Here is a 17423-nt window from a genome sequence, read left to right on the forward strand (position 1 = left end):
GACAGGAAATTAAGAAAGGTATACTACGATCGGGTTAGAACGTTGTATCGTTGCCGCTTCTCGAAGTTTGGCTGCAATGCCTTGAATGTTCTTTGTTCCTTGATTATGCCTAGCACTTCACAAGTCGGTGTGCCTAATTCGGGCCCTTTCATCCAATGAGAACAATATTAAGCAACAATATCAAGGGCTGGTGTGTGGTTCTTAGCAAAAATCAAACCGTCCACCTGTAACATTGATTCTGCCCAATGCGGTGTGACTTCTACTCGCCACTGAACTCAATCTACGCATTCGGCATTCGACCTGAATGTACGAGGAGACTTCTGATGGCAAATGGACCACACCTACACCAAGGCGTGAAGCTCGAATGTACCCCTCGAGCTCGCTTTGACTTCCGCAACGCCCCCACTGAACAGTGAGCCCCGGTCAAAATCTGAAGCTCGAGCCATGCTAGGGTTCCTCGACTACTGGCGACAAGAAGCTCAGGGTTTGTATAGACAGGTCCCGGAAGGTGAAGATAGTTCCAGCCGGGAAAGGCACAATACCCCTAGACCCACCAACCTGCACTTTGTTGTTCAAAAGATCTACGAAGTGGCGCCCTTTTTGCTATTGCTCAATCTGGTTTTCGCTACCGTCTGGACTGCTCAGGGGTTGTTGCACATCTCCAAGCGACCGAGGGCCGTTATCCCTGACAGTAAGATCTAATTACCATGAGCAATTGCCTGGTGAGACATGAAGTCCTAACCGCTGGTGGCTAATTAGTTCCTATCATATCTACAACATTCGATGAAAATGCGACATTCATGGCCCCGGCTTCGCCAGAAAGCGACGCAGCGTGGGAAGCCTTAAGACCCAGTGAGGAATTCCCCCTCGCCCCACATTTATCAGCTACCACTGAACATACTCCGCGCACAGAAGGAGGGGGTGCAATCGTAGTTCCGAACGCCAAAGCCTACGGACTCAAGCCCGGCATCCCCATGAAGACAGGACCCGACGTCTACGGCATCTCCATGTTTCACCAATTGCACTGCCTTGTATATATCCCCCAAGTCAATCAGCTTTCCAGGCCCTCACTCGCCCTCAGCTAACATCATCCCATCTGCAGACAGTCCTCCGAGCGAGCTACTACGCCGCCCTCAACGGCACCCTTCCCGCCTTCACCCAACCCGGCATCGAACTCGTCTCTGAGGAGAAGAAACTCATGTTACTTCGCGGACATACCGCCCACTGCTTCGACTATGTACGGCAGGGCATCATGTGCGCGGGCGATCTGACTATCGAGTCTGCGAATGAGTTCCCCGAAAAATGGCTCGAGGGCATCGGCGAGGATGCACTTCGTGAGAAGTATGGAGGACACAAGCCGGTGCTTGTGGATGGGTGGGGGATCAAGCATCAGTGCCGGAACTTCGGTGAGGCGTGGGATTGGACATCTAGGAATAGAGTTCCTGATGGTTCTGGTGTGGTGCTGTAGCGTGTGGGAGAGGGGTTTGCTTTTGGTCTCTCGAGTTTGGAATTTCTTGAAAATGTACGTTGGCATTCAATTGGTGCGCGATGACTGGTGTCAGCGGATATCTGGAGGTCGTTGTGTAGCACGGGATGGCCACCCACAGCCGCGGTGCCGATGCTAAGTGCGATGGGGACATGTATGGACCTCGATCACTCTTCCACGTGATGTTGTGAGTCCTAGCCAGAAAGTCATCTCCTTGAGACCGATCCCGCGACGATAGTAGATCTGATAGTCGTGCGAATCCGAAGTAAGAGCTGTGCTATGCACCGAAAAACTTCTCGGGCCAGAGCCAAGCATAAAACTGGTAGGCTGTTGGACCGCAATTAAGGTTCATTTCATTGAACTTTGATATTGGTTTCACTTTTGCTTTTGTCGCTACCCGGACGGAGCCGCTTAGCGCTGTATCAAAAGAAACGCCTGTGGTGCGCCCGTTGTCAGAGCGGCCATTTTCTGTTCAGTAGGGACTCGTCTGTTTGGAGCAAGCCACTTGAGGAGCCTTCATCGAATTTTTCCACTATCGATCGTGTCTTCTATGAACAGCGTAGCTTCCTCATCCGCTTCTGCTGCCATGCCTACTAGCCCGCCACATTGTCCTTGACGCGTTCTAGTGCTACGTATGCATACTGCGGCTTCACCTACTTGATCAGGGTCTTTCAAAATTTTCAGAAAAGACACGTGTGTATGGTTCAGCGTGTTGTGTTTGATCTGCCAACTTTCTATCTACCCCAGCGTTCCGTTCCCCGTTTCCAAATGGTATGCCCTACATTACGAAGTATTCTATAGTAGCTGTAGTACAGTTATCAAATCCTCACTCCAGATAGGCCCATACCTATCATCTTGAGAGCCTTTGATGGCTGCACTCACCTGTTGTAGCAGACTTCAATATGTAGGAGTAGTGCATGGGCAAGACATATCCTAGCATCCTTTCATCTTCTATCTACTGCGGACGCATCTTAAAAGCTCATGATGATCTTGTTTCATCACTACTGTCTATTGAAGCCTTGTCGTCTATCAAAAGCTCTACTGAGTACGGTGCCATCGAAAGTTTCGCCAAGCTTCCAGTGCGTTCTGACTGCCATACCTGGGCAGGCCCACGTGGACAAGCGCTCCGAGATCGGTGCCGCTGGTTCGCAGCGGTTCGTTACGGGCAGGTGCACTATCTCCACTATCTCAACGTCCATTTAGACGACATCTGTTTACTTCTCTGCAACGTCTCCTCGCATTCCACTGATTTCAGCGATTCGTCCTCGAATGCTTTCTTTCATGCATCCGGTGAACAGTCTGAGCTTCTCTACTGCCAAGGGACTCAACGAACTTATGCTAGCAGCTCCCCAACGCCTTGGCACACAGGGCTACCCAACAGGCCTTGGATGAAAGCAAGCCCAAGATGCTGTGAGGATTCCGTGAAGGCTACAAGGGCGGATGGCTAGGTATGATGAATTGGAGACATATACGGGTTTCAATACACCCGATCATCATCATCATTCTTACACCATGCCTCCCAGGCTGTCTTGCTGCTGCTGGCACAAGTTCTGAGGGTCCAAGGTCCTGTGTGAGCAAGTTTGCGGGATTCTCAGGTATAAGTATCTGGGTTTTTCCCCTTTCTTTTTCTCTTTTTCTTTTTCTCCTCCACCAAAAGCTCTCACTACCAATGCTCTTACACTCACACAACATTACAATGCCACAACTCATCTCACTCTCAGTCAACCGCGCATCTGCTGCCATGCCTTCCCTCGCAGCATCTTCGCGCATCCCTGTCCGCGTCAACGACTCTGTAGTCCCAGCTGCAGCCAGTCGCCCCTCCGTCAAGACCGCCGGTGACATCGCCACGCTCTTCTCCGCCATGTCCATCAGCAAGCCCACCGTCGTCAAGCCCACTTCCGCATCACCATCAACATCCCATGCGTTGAAGTCCAAGCTCCCCATCGCCGCCTCCACCAGTGCCTCCAAGGATTGCCCACCCTTGCGTCAGCACCAGCAAAGATCTCTCGCCAAGATCGCTCCCTTAGCCAACAGCGCATCTGTTTCCGAACGGATCGCCGAGCGCCGCCAGCGTGTCATTGCCAACCTCGCACCTGGTCCCAAGAGATCTACGCCTCCTGTCAAGATCACTCCGGCGTCGACTATCAAGTCCTCCTCGACGTCGTCCAGAGTACCGTCTTTGCTACCCGTCACCACCGCGCCAGCATCGACCTCCCAGCCATCATCGATGCCATCAGATGTCATCGTTCCTGCCGCCGCCATCCCTGTCGCCGTTCCTGCGCCACGACGGTACGGCTGGCTTACCGTCCAGATGCCAGATAACTTCCGCCAGGACAAGCCAGGAGAGTGCAATCACATCTACGCCTTGGTACAGATATCCGACCGAATTTTCGACGCCGAATCTCTCATCCCATCGGCGCCCACCGGTCGCAAGGCTCGTGTTCAACTGCTTGGAAGATTCAAGCCAGCGAACATTCCTCTCACCCGAACTCCTATACCTCACTCTATTTCGCCCGTCTTCCTGCCGCATACAATGTCCCAATTCCCTAGGCACTTTTCGCCAGTCTACCTCCCTCGTCGCCTGAAGTCATACAAAATCCGAGGTACCTCGGACTACTGCCCTGCAAGACCAAGCAAACCAGGACCACGACGCAACTGTGGCTATGGGCCACTATACAAGGGCAGGACCTGCGATTGTTGTGAAAAAGACGGCGATGTCCCCGTCCGGAACTACAACATTCCCCCTTACCAGTGGGCAACCACTCCAGCGGAATCGGGCGTGGACCCTCATCCTCGTAAATCTCGCACTGACCGCCCTCGCAAAGTCGTTCAGTTTGCCGAGGACCTCATTCATACATTCGCAGGTGCCAGAGATCCCAACGCCTCCTTCATTTGGGAGGGCACGTCTAAGGACACGGCAACGAGAGAACGGGACTTTCCAGAAGGATTCCCACTATATGAGGGTGGAAGAAGACGACAATTCCTCCGACGATGACGACCAAGTCTTCTAGCTCGTCCGCCTGTCAATTCAAACCTTCTTCCTCGTCATCGCACTTCCTCGAGGTCGTCTTCCTGACATGCTCTTGGACATCTCGCTTCGATCACGATCCATTATATGACTGCCTCGCTTCAGCGGTAGGGTGCTAGACTGCCTCGTCTTCCTCCCCCCCCTTCACACCCCCCTTCCTCCCCCTTCCTTTTCCCATACTAACCACGAGGCGGTCTGGCATGGCGCTCCGTCGCAACCTGGAAGGCTGAGACGAGGTAGCGTATGGCAATCCATACCGGCCTGTTAGCGGATCCTCGTGTCGTGAGTTAACCCGTTTCCCACCAACTTTTCCATCCTAACGGGTGTCACCAGTATCATCGAGACCAACTCACAAGACCACACAGCACTCATGTCTCACAAGCGATCCGCTCGACAACTTCTCACCGCAACGTTCCCACAGACCTCCTTCGACTTTCGACTAGTTCACAAATCTCGGACTTCTCAACATTTCCTACATCGACATCGCAAGCCAAACGTCGATGTGTCTTCTAAGCTCCTCCACCAACCTTCCGACTCTAGACTGCAACATCGCTATGGGGGTTGGGCCCCTCATGGTGGTTGTTCGCCAGGCAGACCGGAAGCTATGTCGGGACATCACTACGCCAAGTCTTCCACCTCCCTATTCTCTTCCTTCTCACCTTCCGACTCTAGACTGCAACACCGCCGTGGGGATTCGGCCCCTCATGGTGTTTGTTCGTCAGGCAGACCGGAAGCTTTCTTGGGACACCACCATCTTCTCTTCGCCAACACCTTCATCTTTCGTCTCGAGGCTGCAGCGGCTGTCGGGCTTGGACACCCTGCCACCGCTCGTCAGTAAGAGTGAAATATGATCATCACCTTTCGACCGATTTCTACTACGACCTTTTTGGGGCTGGGCACCTCGAATTGTGTTCCTTCAGTCAGAACAGTTGAAAGAATCCGACCTCACTAACTTCTTCCCTCCGAGTCGCATCTCCGAGATCTAATTCCGTTCAACTTATGCTTTGATTACAATCACCCACAATAACAGAAAAGGCAGTACGTGGCCAAGAAAAAAAATTGAACACCCAAAAAACCCTCCTAGAAAAAGCAGTGAGTCAACGTGGTACCAGGTTTTCATCATCATTTAGTTGTTCGCGTGCTTTGTGCGTTTTGGTATTGTTAACATTACAGGGTCGGATCGTGAGCTTGGGACGACAGTAGGTACTCACCACCCCTACCGTTTCTTGTAGGACTCTTGATAATACCTCACTCTAGGCTGTCTCTTGTGTCGGATCGTGAGCTTTAAGGAAACAGTAAGTAGTCATATCACCCACATCACTCTTCGGAGGACTCTTGATAATACCTAGCTCTAGGCTGTCTCTTGTGTCGGATCGTGAGCTTTAAGGAAACAGTAAGTACCTATCACCTATATCATTTCTTGGAGGACTCTTGATAATATCTCGCTCTAGGCTATCTCTTGTGTCGGATCGTGAGCTTTAAGGGAAACAGTAAGTACCTATCACCTATATCATTTCTTGGAGGACTCTTGATAATATCTCGCTCTAGGCTATCTCTTGTGTCGGATCGTGAGCTTTAAGGGAACAGTAAGTACTCATCACTCACACTATTTTTCGGAGGACTCTTGATAATACTTCAATTTAGGCTGCTTCTTGTAATTGCGCTTGGTGGAGTCATTAGTGCCAAAAAACACTGCAAGGTATGCCCTGATCTTCACCCTGTGCCGAAATTCACGCAAGTGGTTCGAGCCAATTCCTTTCACACTCTCTCGTCGCCGGCCTTACACTACCGCTGGTTGATATCGAGACTTTCACTGTGCTTAGCACTTCCATCTTTATGATTCATGATCATCATCTTGTCTACCGTGAAAGAGACATACCACAATTTTTACAAAACCCTCTCTCGTCGCCGGTCTTACACTACCGCTGGTTGACACTGAGTTTGCATGGGCCTCAAGCTCCCTAACATACTCTTGATCCACTTCTTATTGCCGCATGCAACGGCGCCAGAATTTTTAGAAAACACTTCTCTCGTTGCCGGTCTTACACTACTGCTGGTGACACTGAGACTTCCCATTACTACTTCTTTTCATGCACAACGATCCTCATATGCGTCTGGGAATACGCAAAACCCAAATTTTTTGCCACTCTCTCACGTCACCGGCCTTACACTACCGCTGGTTGACACCGAGACTTCCACTGTGCTTAGCACATCTACTTTCATGCATCATGATCCTCATATTGTCTACCGTGGAAGGGACATGCAACCAATTTTTGGAACTCTGCAAAGGTCTTCAAAGGCACTGCCTATGATCTGCGCTCCTGTGTCACCGGCCTTACACTACCGCTGGTTGATGCGCACTATCTTTTCCCATCACTCTCTCCTGGTTTATTGAGCATTGGCTGTGATTGGGAGGAGAGCAGCGGGTTGGGGTTACTGATTGTGGTATTGGGGATGTCGGATGTTGGAGAAGAACAGCACGTTGTGGTCAATGGTGGTGCTGGTGGGGAGTTTGGCGGAGGTCGGAGATCATGTACGCTATAGACTACCATTCATAACGAATGAAACTGTGCAAAGCACTTTCACCAGCTCAAGTAGATGTGCAAGGCGGCTAAGAAGCTTGTCATCGTTCGCTTTCCCGATAAACGGCGATGCGTAAGGTACTTTAGACGGTAGACCTGATCTTGACACCACGCCGAATTTAAGGTTTGGATGCGGCTACTACCCGCTTTTGTTTACGCCTATTTTTGGACAGCTGCCCAGCCATCCGGAATTGACGAGTGCGCATCTGACATTCCACCATCTGCGACTCGACCACAGATACGGATCATGGCCAAAACGGCCCTCAGCGGCGCCCATACCGCTGGGATCTATGCCGACTTGACTCTCGATGGGCCTGAAATTGGGACGCTTGTCGTCATTGTTGATCGAGCGAAAAACCTACCAAACCGGAAAACGATGGGAAAGCAGGATCCTTATTGTGCTGCTAGACTAGGGAAGGAGGCCAAGAAGACCGACACAGACAAAAGAGGAGGGCAGACACCGAAATGGTGAGACATCAATTTCCATCACAGTGGTAGCATACTGACTTGCTTCAGGGATCAGGAAATGCGCTTCACTGTTCATGATTCCCCTGACTACTACCAACTGAAAGTATCTGTATTCAACGACGACAGGAAGACTGAACTCATCGGAGAGACCTGGGTTCCTCTCGACCAAATAATCATACCTGGTGGAGGAACAAATGATCTCTGGCATGGCCTCAATTGCAAGGGAAGATACGCAGGAGACATAAGGATTGAGCTCACATACTATGATATACGCCCAAAACTAGAGAATGCAGAAGGCCGACGTCAATCTGCCCCAGTCATGGGGTCTATGGATCAAGTAAGCAGTGGCATTGGCGGCCCGAGACAGCCCAAGCCAGTCAAGAGAAGACCTTTGCCTGCGGACCCAACCGACCCTTCTCGCTCCTCACCTCTCCCTCAAACACCTCCTCCAATCAGCCAAAATCTTTCAAGCTCTCAGCAGCGTTACGTTGCGTCACCAGACGATTACGGTTTCCAGTCTACACCGCCAACAGATAAGCGACACCAGCGTCTACAAGATGAACAGCCTCGAAGCTCGCCTTTAGCCAACAGCCAACAAGCCCAAAGACCGTACAACGACAACCCAAATATGGCACCAGCGCCAAGCCAGCCTGATTTCGACATGTACGAATCTACCAGCCAAGCAGATTACAGACAAGTCAGCGCTCCGGTGCTCGGTGAAAGCCCACAGAATGGGCAACCTTATGACCAAGAGAATGAGTACGATACGGAATACGCGGATGATTGGCAGATGAGGCCACTAGCGCAACCATTGCAGAATGGCATGATTCATTCCAATTCTTCGCCAGCGATGGTAGATCACCGGCTCATAGATCCCCGGCTCCGCCAGAATACGATGCCACATGCATGGCCGGATGCCGAGACTGTTGTGGATGATGAAGGACCGCCCCCTCCTCCGCCTCCAGCTCACCGATCCATTCCTCTAGCGGCGCCTCTTACTCCACGTGCTCGAGGCAATATTACCGGCAGTATCTCTGGTAGTCCTTTGGCCAAGGTCCAAAGCAATTCTACATTTCAAGGGTATCAACCCTCAGTATCGCCTTCTAATTCGCAAGGGTACCTGCATCATGGCATGCCGCCTAGTCTTGTTCCTGGCTACGAGTCTAAAATAGCTGAGGACGAGTCGGAAAGGACGTACGAAAGGCGCATGAGCGCAAGGCAACAGTCTCTTAATCAGCCGCTTCCTCAGGCTAAACCCGCTTCCTCAGCAACTCAGTCTATACAGCAGCCGTTGCCTCGAAGCTTTGAGAATATGCAAGAGAGGCGAGCGCACCGCTACTCCGCCCCTGTCGACCGATACTCCACCCCAATATCCAAGCCGCGAGCGGTAAGCCCAGATCCTCGTACCCCTGTACGCAAGTCTTTGAGCCCACAACCGGCACCTGCAGAGAGACCACAGCAATCCGGGATACCTTTCTCGCCTGACTCATTTGATGCCTACAACCCGTCCATCAGCGCTGCAAACAGCGTCAATGATCCAGGCGCGAGGTACAGCACACCAGAGCAAGCTACGGAAGCTTCTCGACAACATGAACGACAAGAAAAGCTCGGTGACGGACCCATCATTGGCAACGACGGACGGATTATTGACCCATCAGACCATCTACCAACTAATACGTGGGCTCCAGAACCGGAGCAGAAGTCACCAACCAGGCGGGGTCCGGAGGTCACCGTCAGGTTCAGGAATAGTCCGCAAGGCGCGCAACCCATGCCGTCGGCTGGACGTAGACCACTTAACGAAGCATCCACCCCACTGTATAATCACAACGCGGGAAACAGCCCTTCAAATCCGCCCAATCGAAATCGTCTACAGAAATATCCAAGGATTTCGCCTGGTAATGTCCCACCTCCTGTGCCCGGGAAGATTCCCATAGGCGGTGGGAAGGAAGATTGGGGCGATGCCTTGAGCGAGGAGATGCGGAGGATTGACATCGGATCGGGCAGGAGAAGGGGTTACGGGCCATGAATCATGTTGAAAATCTGGGCAGGAAACCGTTTAAGACCGTAACTATTTTTGAGCTAGTATACACCTATATAGACACATCGAAGGCGTCACTCCTATAGAATTGTCGCTTCCCATATCTAATTCAATTCTCATTGGCTCGAAGACAGGGTGATTTCGCTTAGTCATGCAACAAACTTCCAAAGACCGCGAACCACTCCCCATCCCATTCCCCGCCCCTCCAACCCACCCCAACAATGTCCGACACCGACGCCCCCTCCCCCCCTCGATCCTCAACTGGACCCTCGGCTTCCTCCTCGTCGGCCTCGCCTGGGGCCTCACCACGCCCTTCATCCGGCGCGCCGCCCTCCACTTCCACCCCCCCGCCCACCCCTCCCTCGACCGCGTCGACACCGGCACCCGGGCCGGCCGGGCCCGGCGGCGCGTCCTGAAGGCGGCGTGGACGGTCGCGGATCTGCTCCGGAGTCCGGCGTACGCGCTGCCGCTGGTGGTGAATTTGACGGGGAGCGTGTGGTTCTTTTTGTTGATTGGACGGGCCGGTAGGTGGTGGTGGTTTTTCTTCTTTTCTCTTGTAAGGGGGTGGGTTGGGGAAGAGTTTGGGGTTGGGGAAATGGAATGGATGGATGGTGGTGGTGGTGGTGGTGGGTTAGAGCTCGGCTGACGGCTTTTGGTGTAGAGTTGAGCCTTACGGTCCCGATTACGAATTCTCTGGCGTTCTTGTTTACGGTCTTGGGGGAGTGGTGGGCTGAGGGGAAGGTTATATCGAGAGGTACGTCCTACCCCCCACCTCCCGCCCCCCCGTGGCATCCATTAATCCCCAGACTACGTATCAGTATTGGTGCTGACTTTCTAATGACGGAGAAACAGATACCTGGATCGGCATGGCTTTCGTCTTGGGCGGTATTGCTCTATGCGTTCAGTCGAAGAATACATGATCTTTGGGCCTTGAAAATCCCTACGTTTTACCGGTCCGTTGCCGTCTCGTTCTGGCAAACCATGGGCTAGATGGAGTCCCGAGAGCGATGTCCATTTACATATTCTCTGAGCCGAGGAGGTGCGAATATATAGGCTCTATGTATGAGTGGTTCCTTCTCGCACGCCTTGACTCTGGTAGCACGCCGTTGGACGAGCGTGAAAGACGGTCATATTACTGTTGTAGGGTAGCAGACCCGCCAAAAAACGGTTCTACGCGCGAAAATATTGACAGTATCAGGGGGTGTATACAAGGGACTGCTAATCTCCCGGCGGTGTCTAGCCCTAGAAGGTGTACGAGCAGAGTAAGGAGGTGTGATGGTGCATGTCACGGAATGAGTGGACTGTGTATTATTGTTGTGTTGGGATCCATTGCTTCCATCTACCTAATTTGTTATATTGCTTGCCTTTGAAAAAGCTGGTTGATCAATGCTAGCTGCACTTGGTGATCTATCAGCGATTCAAGTGTGCGTGCGATTCTCCGCCCTCGAGGTCCCTGACCAAACACGTTTGCCTCTCAGGATTTGTATTGACGCAGTGGCTGTTCGCGCATGGCGCGGCCGTGGTCGGCCAAATCGTGGGCCGAGACTCATGATTGAGTAAAAATGGGGTTGAATTGCTGAACTTAGTTGCTAGCTTGACCATTCTTCCTTCCCATCTTTGCTCCTTCCAGCCCTGGTCTGGCTTTCTGGGCACTGGCGTCTGAAAACGGGCTTGAGGATTCTCTCTTCGTTCTTCCTGGTAGCATCGATGGTGCGGAATCGGTGGCTGAGCGTGATAAGGGGACACCCCCCTCGGATGCGCCCGAATGCGTACTGCTGGCGCGGTATCTAGATCCACCACGGTTCTCTGCGTAGCCTTTGCGTGACTCTTCGATGTTACTGTCCTTGACGATAGGATTTTCTTTGGTGGCCGTTCGTATGTCACTGCCGCAGGAAGACGCTATGGCTTTCGAAGGCTTGTAACTCTCTTTGTTCGATCGCCTGTTCGCTGTCGCGTTGACAGCCTGAGTGTCTTTGATCTTGGAAGCTGAAGGCGGGCCGGCACAAGCCGTCTTTGCTTCGGTACTGGATGCCATGGCGCTTTGATCGAAATTTTCGTGTGGGGACTGCACGGTGTAGGAGCCCATCTTAACAGGATCACGCCTTGTTGTCGCAGTCCCTCGGCCGCCATGCGAACTAATATCGTTGCCGCTTCGACCAGAGCCTCGGCGGGATGATTGGGCAGTGAATGGGTTTTTCTTGTCAGAGCCGACATCAGTCAATCTTCCAGTTGCTGACCGTCTTTGCTGTACTTTCTGCAAGAATTGCTCGTACTCTGGGCTCTCTCTGAACCATAAAGGGATCTCGCGAAGACCGATTCTCTGCTGCGTCTCTTCGTCGACTGGCATCTCATGCTTGTATCTGCAACCTTCTTGCATGTAATCGCACTCTCCCTTTCGGATCCAGTACGTGCAGTATCGCTTCTTTGAAAGAGGACCTGGCGTCGAACCTTCCGGGCCCGTTGCTTCCTCTGGTGCGGCTGGACTTGTAACAATGCCCTGACGCTGAGGCAGAGATGGCTTTTCGAACGGGCTGCCCTCAGCGACTGCTCCAGAATCCTGGCCAGGTCGCCCTCCGGCCTTGTTCGCTGGCTTGTCGGCTGTTTGGGAGTTGCTGCTACCGACACCGACGAATTGGCCTTGCTGGACCATGATTGATGTGAGTGCGGCTATGAACAGCGGGTCTTCTCTCTTCATATCTGCAGCAGCAGTATTGGCACGGTTTTCAGTAAGCGGGATCGCCCTGGTCTGATTGATCATGTTTCGATGAGGAGGCGCTATCGAGGCAGTTCCTGCTGAAGGGGACGCCCGTGTCTTTCCATTGGAGATTGGAGCTAAAACATCCTTCCCGCCCGAGTATTGGGTACGCCGTATTTCGTCGATTCGCCCTATGCTAGTGCTCGCATTTGAGAAGACCCGGCCTTCTGCTGGCACTTGTTGGAATCCTAATACCTTGGCCTCTTTCTGCATCTTCTCCATCAACCGATTATATTGATCGCCTATACTTGACAATTCCCTGGCAAATCTGTCCTTTGCCGCCGCTGCTACCTCATCTCTCTCACTTACGGCTGTATCGTCCATGGGAGAGTCTTCATTGATGCGTGTTGGTGATTCGATTGGCGGAGTTGGCAGGACCATGCATAATTGAAATCCGACACCAACAGGCTTGTCAAGACGTTCGCAATCACAAAGATTGAAGCCTGCGGGCTTGAGAAGGCCAGAGAACCAGCATGAGCCCTGAATAGGAGCCATCGCGAGATGCTCGGCCTGATGCTCGACGCAGAAGGACTGGATGCGGCGGAGGGTCACAGCGAATGCTTCCATCTTGATCAGGATGTCCTCGAATTTGAAATCAAGCTGCTCGATCTTGCAGCTTCTGTAGACGTTCTCAGGTTCCTGGAAGCGCGTCTCGATCATGGAGATGGTCGCAGATCCGATATTTGTCCGCTGGCCTTCTTCAAGGTTGTCGGAGTCGAAAAATTCTGTAGCTGAAACGTCAGCACATGCCCTCAGCCCAGTAAAGACAATACCATTGATACCTAGCCCATTTGCCGACAGCTCTATATGATAGGTTTCACATAAAGCAGCATCTGGAGCATCACTTCTACTCTCATTCCCCTCCTCCTTGGAGATTCGAGAGAAGAAGTGTGGTCCATGGCTTTCAAACATTGATCCATGTTCTTCGGACAGTGGTCCTGGGATGGTGGACATGGTCATTGTGAATCCCGTAGCACCGGTTAGAGCCGGCGCTTGTGTGTGTGATGTTTGTTGTCAGGACGAATGTGGATGACTGTCCACTGCTTATTGATGGTCAATTGAATGAATGTAGCAGCATGCGAAGATGTATTTGGGATGTCACGGTTGTTGTAGGATGACGGAGAAGTTATGGCGCAAGTGAAGTTTAAATGACAGCCAGTGCTCTGCCCGTGCTCCGGCTTCACATTTGGAAAGAGATTCACGTTTTCGTACGTTCGCTGAGTTCATCCATCTAGTACACTTCAACCCTTCGATTTGACAATGCAAGAAGAAGTTTTGTCACGAGGTGAAGGTGCAGATACTGGCCAGTGGCGGTGGCTTCAAGCATTCATGGGGATTGACCTTCAGGTACAGTCATCGGGTTCATGCATCGGGCCTGCGCTTCCTTTCTTGACTTGGGCCAAGTGAAAAGCAGTTGTTTCATAGCTCACAATCTTAAGGACTGGCCAATGCCTCTAGGTTCGAAGCCTCGGTGGAAATTTGCATTCTGTCATATTAATTTCGTTCGTCATTCGGGTCTGCAATTCTCTCTCCGACCTTGAAGATCCATCGCTCGTATTCGAAGCTTGTTTTTCCCACCGCTTCGAAGGTATAGGGACAGGGCGTTTTCACTGTTCGTTCAAAAAGAGCTAATTGGCTCTAGACGTCAGCATTGCTATCTACAACCCTGGCGTGGAAGTCAGTCAAACTGGACCTGGTTAAGAGACCGAGTTCCTCATCATGCTTCGAGTGGCTGACTGCTCAGAAAGCATTTCGATCCACAAGAGGTGCCGCCGAGTGGATCGACCTCACTTGAAAAGACGCAGGATCTGGGGCTCGTTCTTGCAGTGACCACACAATCATTGGCTTCATGTCAATTTGCTTGGCCGTTGGTGTATACGTTCGGTCCAAGCAGAGTATCAAGCAAGCAGGAAACACTCATGATCCGGAAATCTATTCATTGTCGAGAACACTTGTACAGCTTTGTGTGCCTTTCTTGTACGCCAAAAGCCTTCTTGCTGAGTGTTCTGACTCCGCTTACGCTTTTCCCTAACTCCAAGTGCAGGGCCCCCCACACTCTTCACGACCGTATCCTGGCTACACCAGTGCTTTCTCGACGATAAAGTCTTGGTCCCAGGCTTCAAGGCTTCGCTCCTTGGTGCTACCGGCCTCCCAACCGACTTTTGCCACGGTCTTTGGCTGCGCGTTTGGTCCCTGGCTATGAATTCCCCGCGCATCTGTGCGCTTTGAGAACGTCTCTCTTTCCCGAGCTCTGCAAGAAGATCGTGAAAATATCTGCGCTCCACCTCCACCGCTTCGCCGGACGCGACGGAGTCCAGTAAGGCCCTTGTGCATCGGCCTTCTGCAAGCCAGGTCCTGATACTTTCGTACACGGTTGAAAATTTTCTGTCCGGCGACTGTCTCGAAGCTAGACAGTTCCGAGCCTCAAGCTCCGGTGTGCTGCCAGCCGAGCTCTGACAGCAACACCGATAGAACCCTGCAAGCCTGAAGAAATCGTGGTACCACTTCTGTGATACATCCTCGATGTCCACAATCACAAGGTGTCCAATGAGCCTCTCTATACAAATTTTACTAACGCACCTCAACAGTCCAGCAAAGATCTGCATGTTGAGAAAGCGGTCATTTGTGTTCGCTTGCACCAGCTCTATGGTTGCTTCCCAGTGTTTTGAGAAAGACGTGCTGATGACGGCTTTTCCAATGATAGGAGACTGGTCCAGAGAAAGTGGCGCGTCCGGTGAATTTGCTCAAAGTTGTTATTAGCAAGACTTCTGTAAGGGTTAGTTTGGCAGGTACCTGATCTGAGCCTTAGCACTTCCACTTCGGTTTCCAGGATTTTTCCTGTTTTCAAAACGTCCACGATCCTGAAGAAGTCATCGTGTCCAAATGGTTTTAGGGCTGAGAACTCTCCCATTACATCTGCCTCTTCAAAACTCTGCATTGAGGAAGCTCGGTCCACTTCGGCTTCGAACATGGGCGGCAACTACCAAGACACTGGCTACATGCACTATCTGCTTAAATGCCTTTTTAACTACGCAACTGGAAATGAGAGCGTGAGACCTGCGAAGAGTCACAAGATCTAATGACGGGATGACTTTGCGGATAAGGTTTTGCTTGCCTAAATCTCTACTTCATTCCGAACCAGTCAATGCGCGCCAGCTCATCATCTTTGCCACCAGATCTCATGACAGCGAAAATCTCAATACCTGACGCTCAGCTCTACCTCCTTCTTGTTCTCCATCATCTTTCTCGTCGCCCTTGTCCCACCCTCTATCGGTGTAAACTGTTCCATCACGGTTGCCAAAACACCACTTCTCATCCAACGCTCATCATGGCTGGACTCAGGACAGTTGCACTGGATGAAGCCGATGAACTTCAAAAACTGAATTTCAAAGACGACAACCAGTGGGCTTCCGGCTCATCTATACCGGGTCTCAATGCACTCATTCTCCAAAGTTCTCTTTGAGAATATAGTATGCCACGGAGATAAAGCCAAACAGACCTTCTATTCTGAGATACCAGACCTGAACAGAAGACACTGACACTGACACTGGAAAACTCTGAAGCGTGGGAGTATCTGCACCGGCTCGGCATTTTTCTCAACGACGTGATGGGTTCTGCTAGGCATCATCTTGCCTCCTGTGCTGCCTGATGCGTCGCGCAAGCGCTATGCAAACCTGTGAGAACAACAGCCCGTCATCGCTATGTTTGTGCAGCGACATGTTACGTGTTTCGGCAACGCGTCCGTGCTCAGTATGCCACCCTCAGGATCCTTTAATTTGGACCGTGACTAGTTCTCTCTTCTTCTGCCCTCGAGGCAGCTTTTTCACCGATGAGGGGTCATGGCTCCGATTTTGGAAGAGAAAGAAAAGACAGTCCATCCTCAATGCTTATGATCCAATCAGGAACCACTGAATAGGCTCACAGGGTCACCGATGCGGCAGGATAGCCGAGATGTAAAGAAACGACTAGGCTTCTCGGGCAAATAAGAAGTGTTTCTGTTGACAGAGCGCGAAGAAAATGCATATCCCGTCCACCATTCAAAAGTAGCGAAACACCATCCTCATCCCGAGGGCGTCAAGTATATAACGGAGCGCTACGCTTTAGACAGTGTATCAGGGTTTCCGCATTAAACCATCCATTTCCATCCCTCAATCCCTCTCACACAATTTCACCAATCCGATCCCAAGCCGACATAGCCACACCTCTGTCCACCAACCAAGAATGTCCCCAAACACCATCTAGAAAACCATACAGCTCGTTTCCCCCCTCGTCCCCCTCCCACGGCTCATCAACAACAAGACAGAATCCAAAAGTCTCCGATTGACCATTCCGCACCAAGGGGTATTGAAGTCGACACAGCCCACAACAGCGCGCAAAATCCCTCCAAAACCCCCCTCCCTCCTCTGCTCTTGCAGCAAGAGGGCATCCCTCCCCTTCCACATCCCAGGGCATTGTCCAGACCAAAAAGTCGCGACTCTGTTACTAGGTGTTGAAATCATCCACCTCGATTGACAGATGTCGCAAGGAAGGGCTCTCACTCACTCACCCGTTGTACCTTCAAGAAATGACGTTATCCACGCTTACCTGGTAGGTCTGTCGCTGCTGTCAGCACTCTTCTCTTCTTCTTCTTCTTCATTCTTCATTCATTCATTCATTCATTCATTCATTCATTCATTCATTCTTCCATCCCTCATCCTCTTCATTCAACAACTAGCGACCAACCCTCCGCAATCCCTCCATCCCCCACCCCAGCATTCGAACCCCATAGCCCCCAACCCTGCCACGTAATTCTACCCTCCATATACACCTTTCGACGCCGTGCCAACAAATCACGGTCCGATATGTATCATACGTACTCCGTTGCAAAAGCTTCTCGTATCAGACTCCAGCTCCGTGTTCGCGTCGTGCTCATCCATCTCTTGTCTGAACGGCCACAAGCTGTGACGGATCTTGCGTGTGGGCTATGGATTCGGACTGTTTGCCAGTTTGTACGCACCTTCCACGCCGCAACATGAGTGTCGCTGGGAGGCTCTAAAATTAAAACCTCAGCTGGAGTCTGGAACCCT

The 17423-nt window shown here is 51.6% G+C and overlaps 5 protein-coding genes across 5 annotated transcripts; 4 read left to right on the forward strand and 1 right to left on the reverse strand.

Annotated features, from left to right (window-relative positions):
* Positions 1-444: 444 nt before the first annotated feature.
* Positions 445-1468, forward strand: HO173_007632 (uncharacterized protein; the record flags this gene model as incomplete). The annotated part of the gene is made up of 4 exons (XM_037309534.1): positions 445-691; positions 760-852; positions 913-1031; positions 1103-1468. The coding sequence occupies 4 exons, from the start codon at positions 445-447 to the stop codon at positions 1466-1468; spliced, it is 825 nt and encodes a 274-aa protein (XP_037163613.1).
* Positions 1469-3182: 1714 nt separating this feature from the next.
* On the forward strand, positions 3183-4481 carry HO173_007633 (uncharacterized protein; the record flags this gene model as incomplete). The annotated part of the gene is made up of 1 exon (XM_037309535.1): positions 3183-4481. One exon carries the CDS (start codon positions 3183-3185, stop codon positions 4479-4481), a length of 1299 nt encoding a protein of 432 aa, XP_037163614.1.
* Positions 4482-7165: 2684 nt separating this feature from the next.
* HO173_007634 (uncharacterized protein) lies at positions 7166-9590 on the forward strand (the record flags this gene model as incomplete). Its single annotated transcript, XM_037309536.1, has 3 exons — positions 7166-7169; positions 7270-7564; positions 7613-9590. 3 exons carry the CDS (start codon positions 7166-7168, stop codon positions 9588-9590), a joined length of 2277 nt encoding a protein of 758 aa, XP_037163615.1.
* A 163-nt stretch (positions 9591-9753) lies between these two features.
* HO173_007635 (uncharacterized protein) lies at positions 9754-10522 on the forward strand (the record flags this gene model as incomplete). Its single annotated transcript, XM_037309537.1, has 3 exons — positions 9754-10126; positions 10264-10356; positions 10455-10522. 3 exons carry the CDS (start codon positions 9754-9756, stop codon positions 10520-10522), a joined length of 534 nt encoding a protein of 177 aa, XP_037163616.1.
* A 662-nt stretch (positions 10523-11184) lies between these two features.
* Positions 11185-13317, reverse strand: HO173_007636 (uncharacterized protein; the record flags this gene model as incomplete). Its single annotated transcript, XM_037309538.1, has 1 exon — positions 11185-13317. One exon carries the CDS (start codon positions 13315-13317, stop codon positions 11185-11187), a length of 2133 nt encoding a protein of 710 aa, XP_037163617.1.
* Positions 13318-17423: the final 4106 nt, after the last annotated feature.

Source organism: Letharia columbiana, assembly GCF_014066305.1.
Source record: "Letharia columbiana isolate WasteWater2 chromosome Unknown Sc0000025_s0, whole genome shotgun sequence".
Classification (NCBI taxonomy): domain Eukaryota; kingdom Fungi; phylum Ascomycota; class Lecanoromycetes; order Lecanorales; family Parmeliaceae; genus Letharia; species Letharia columbiana.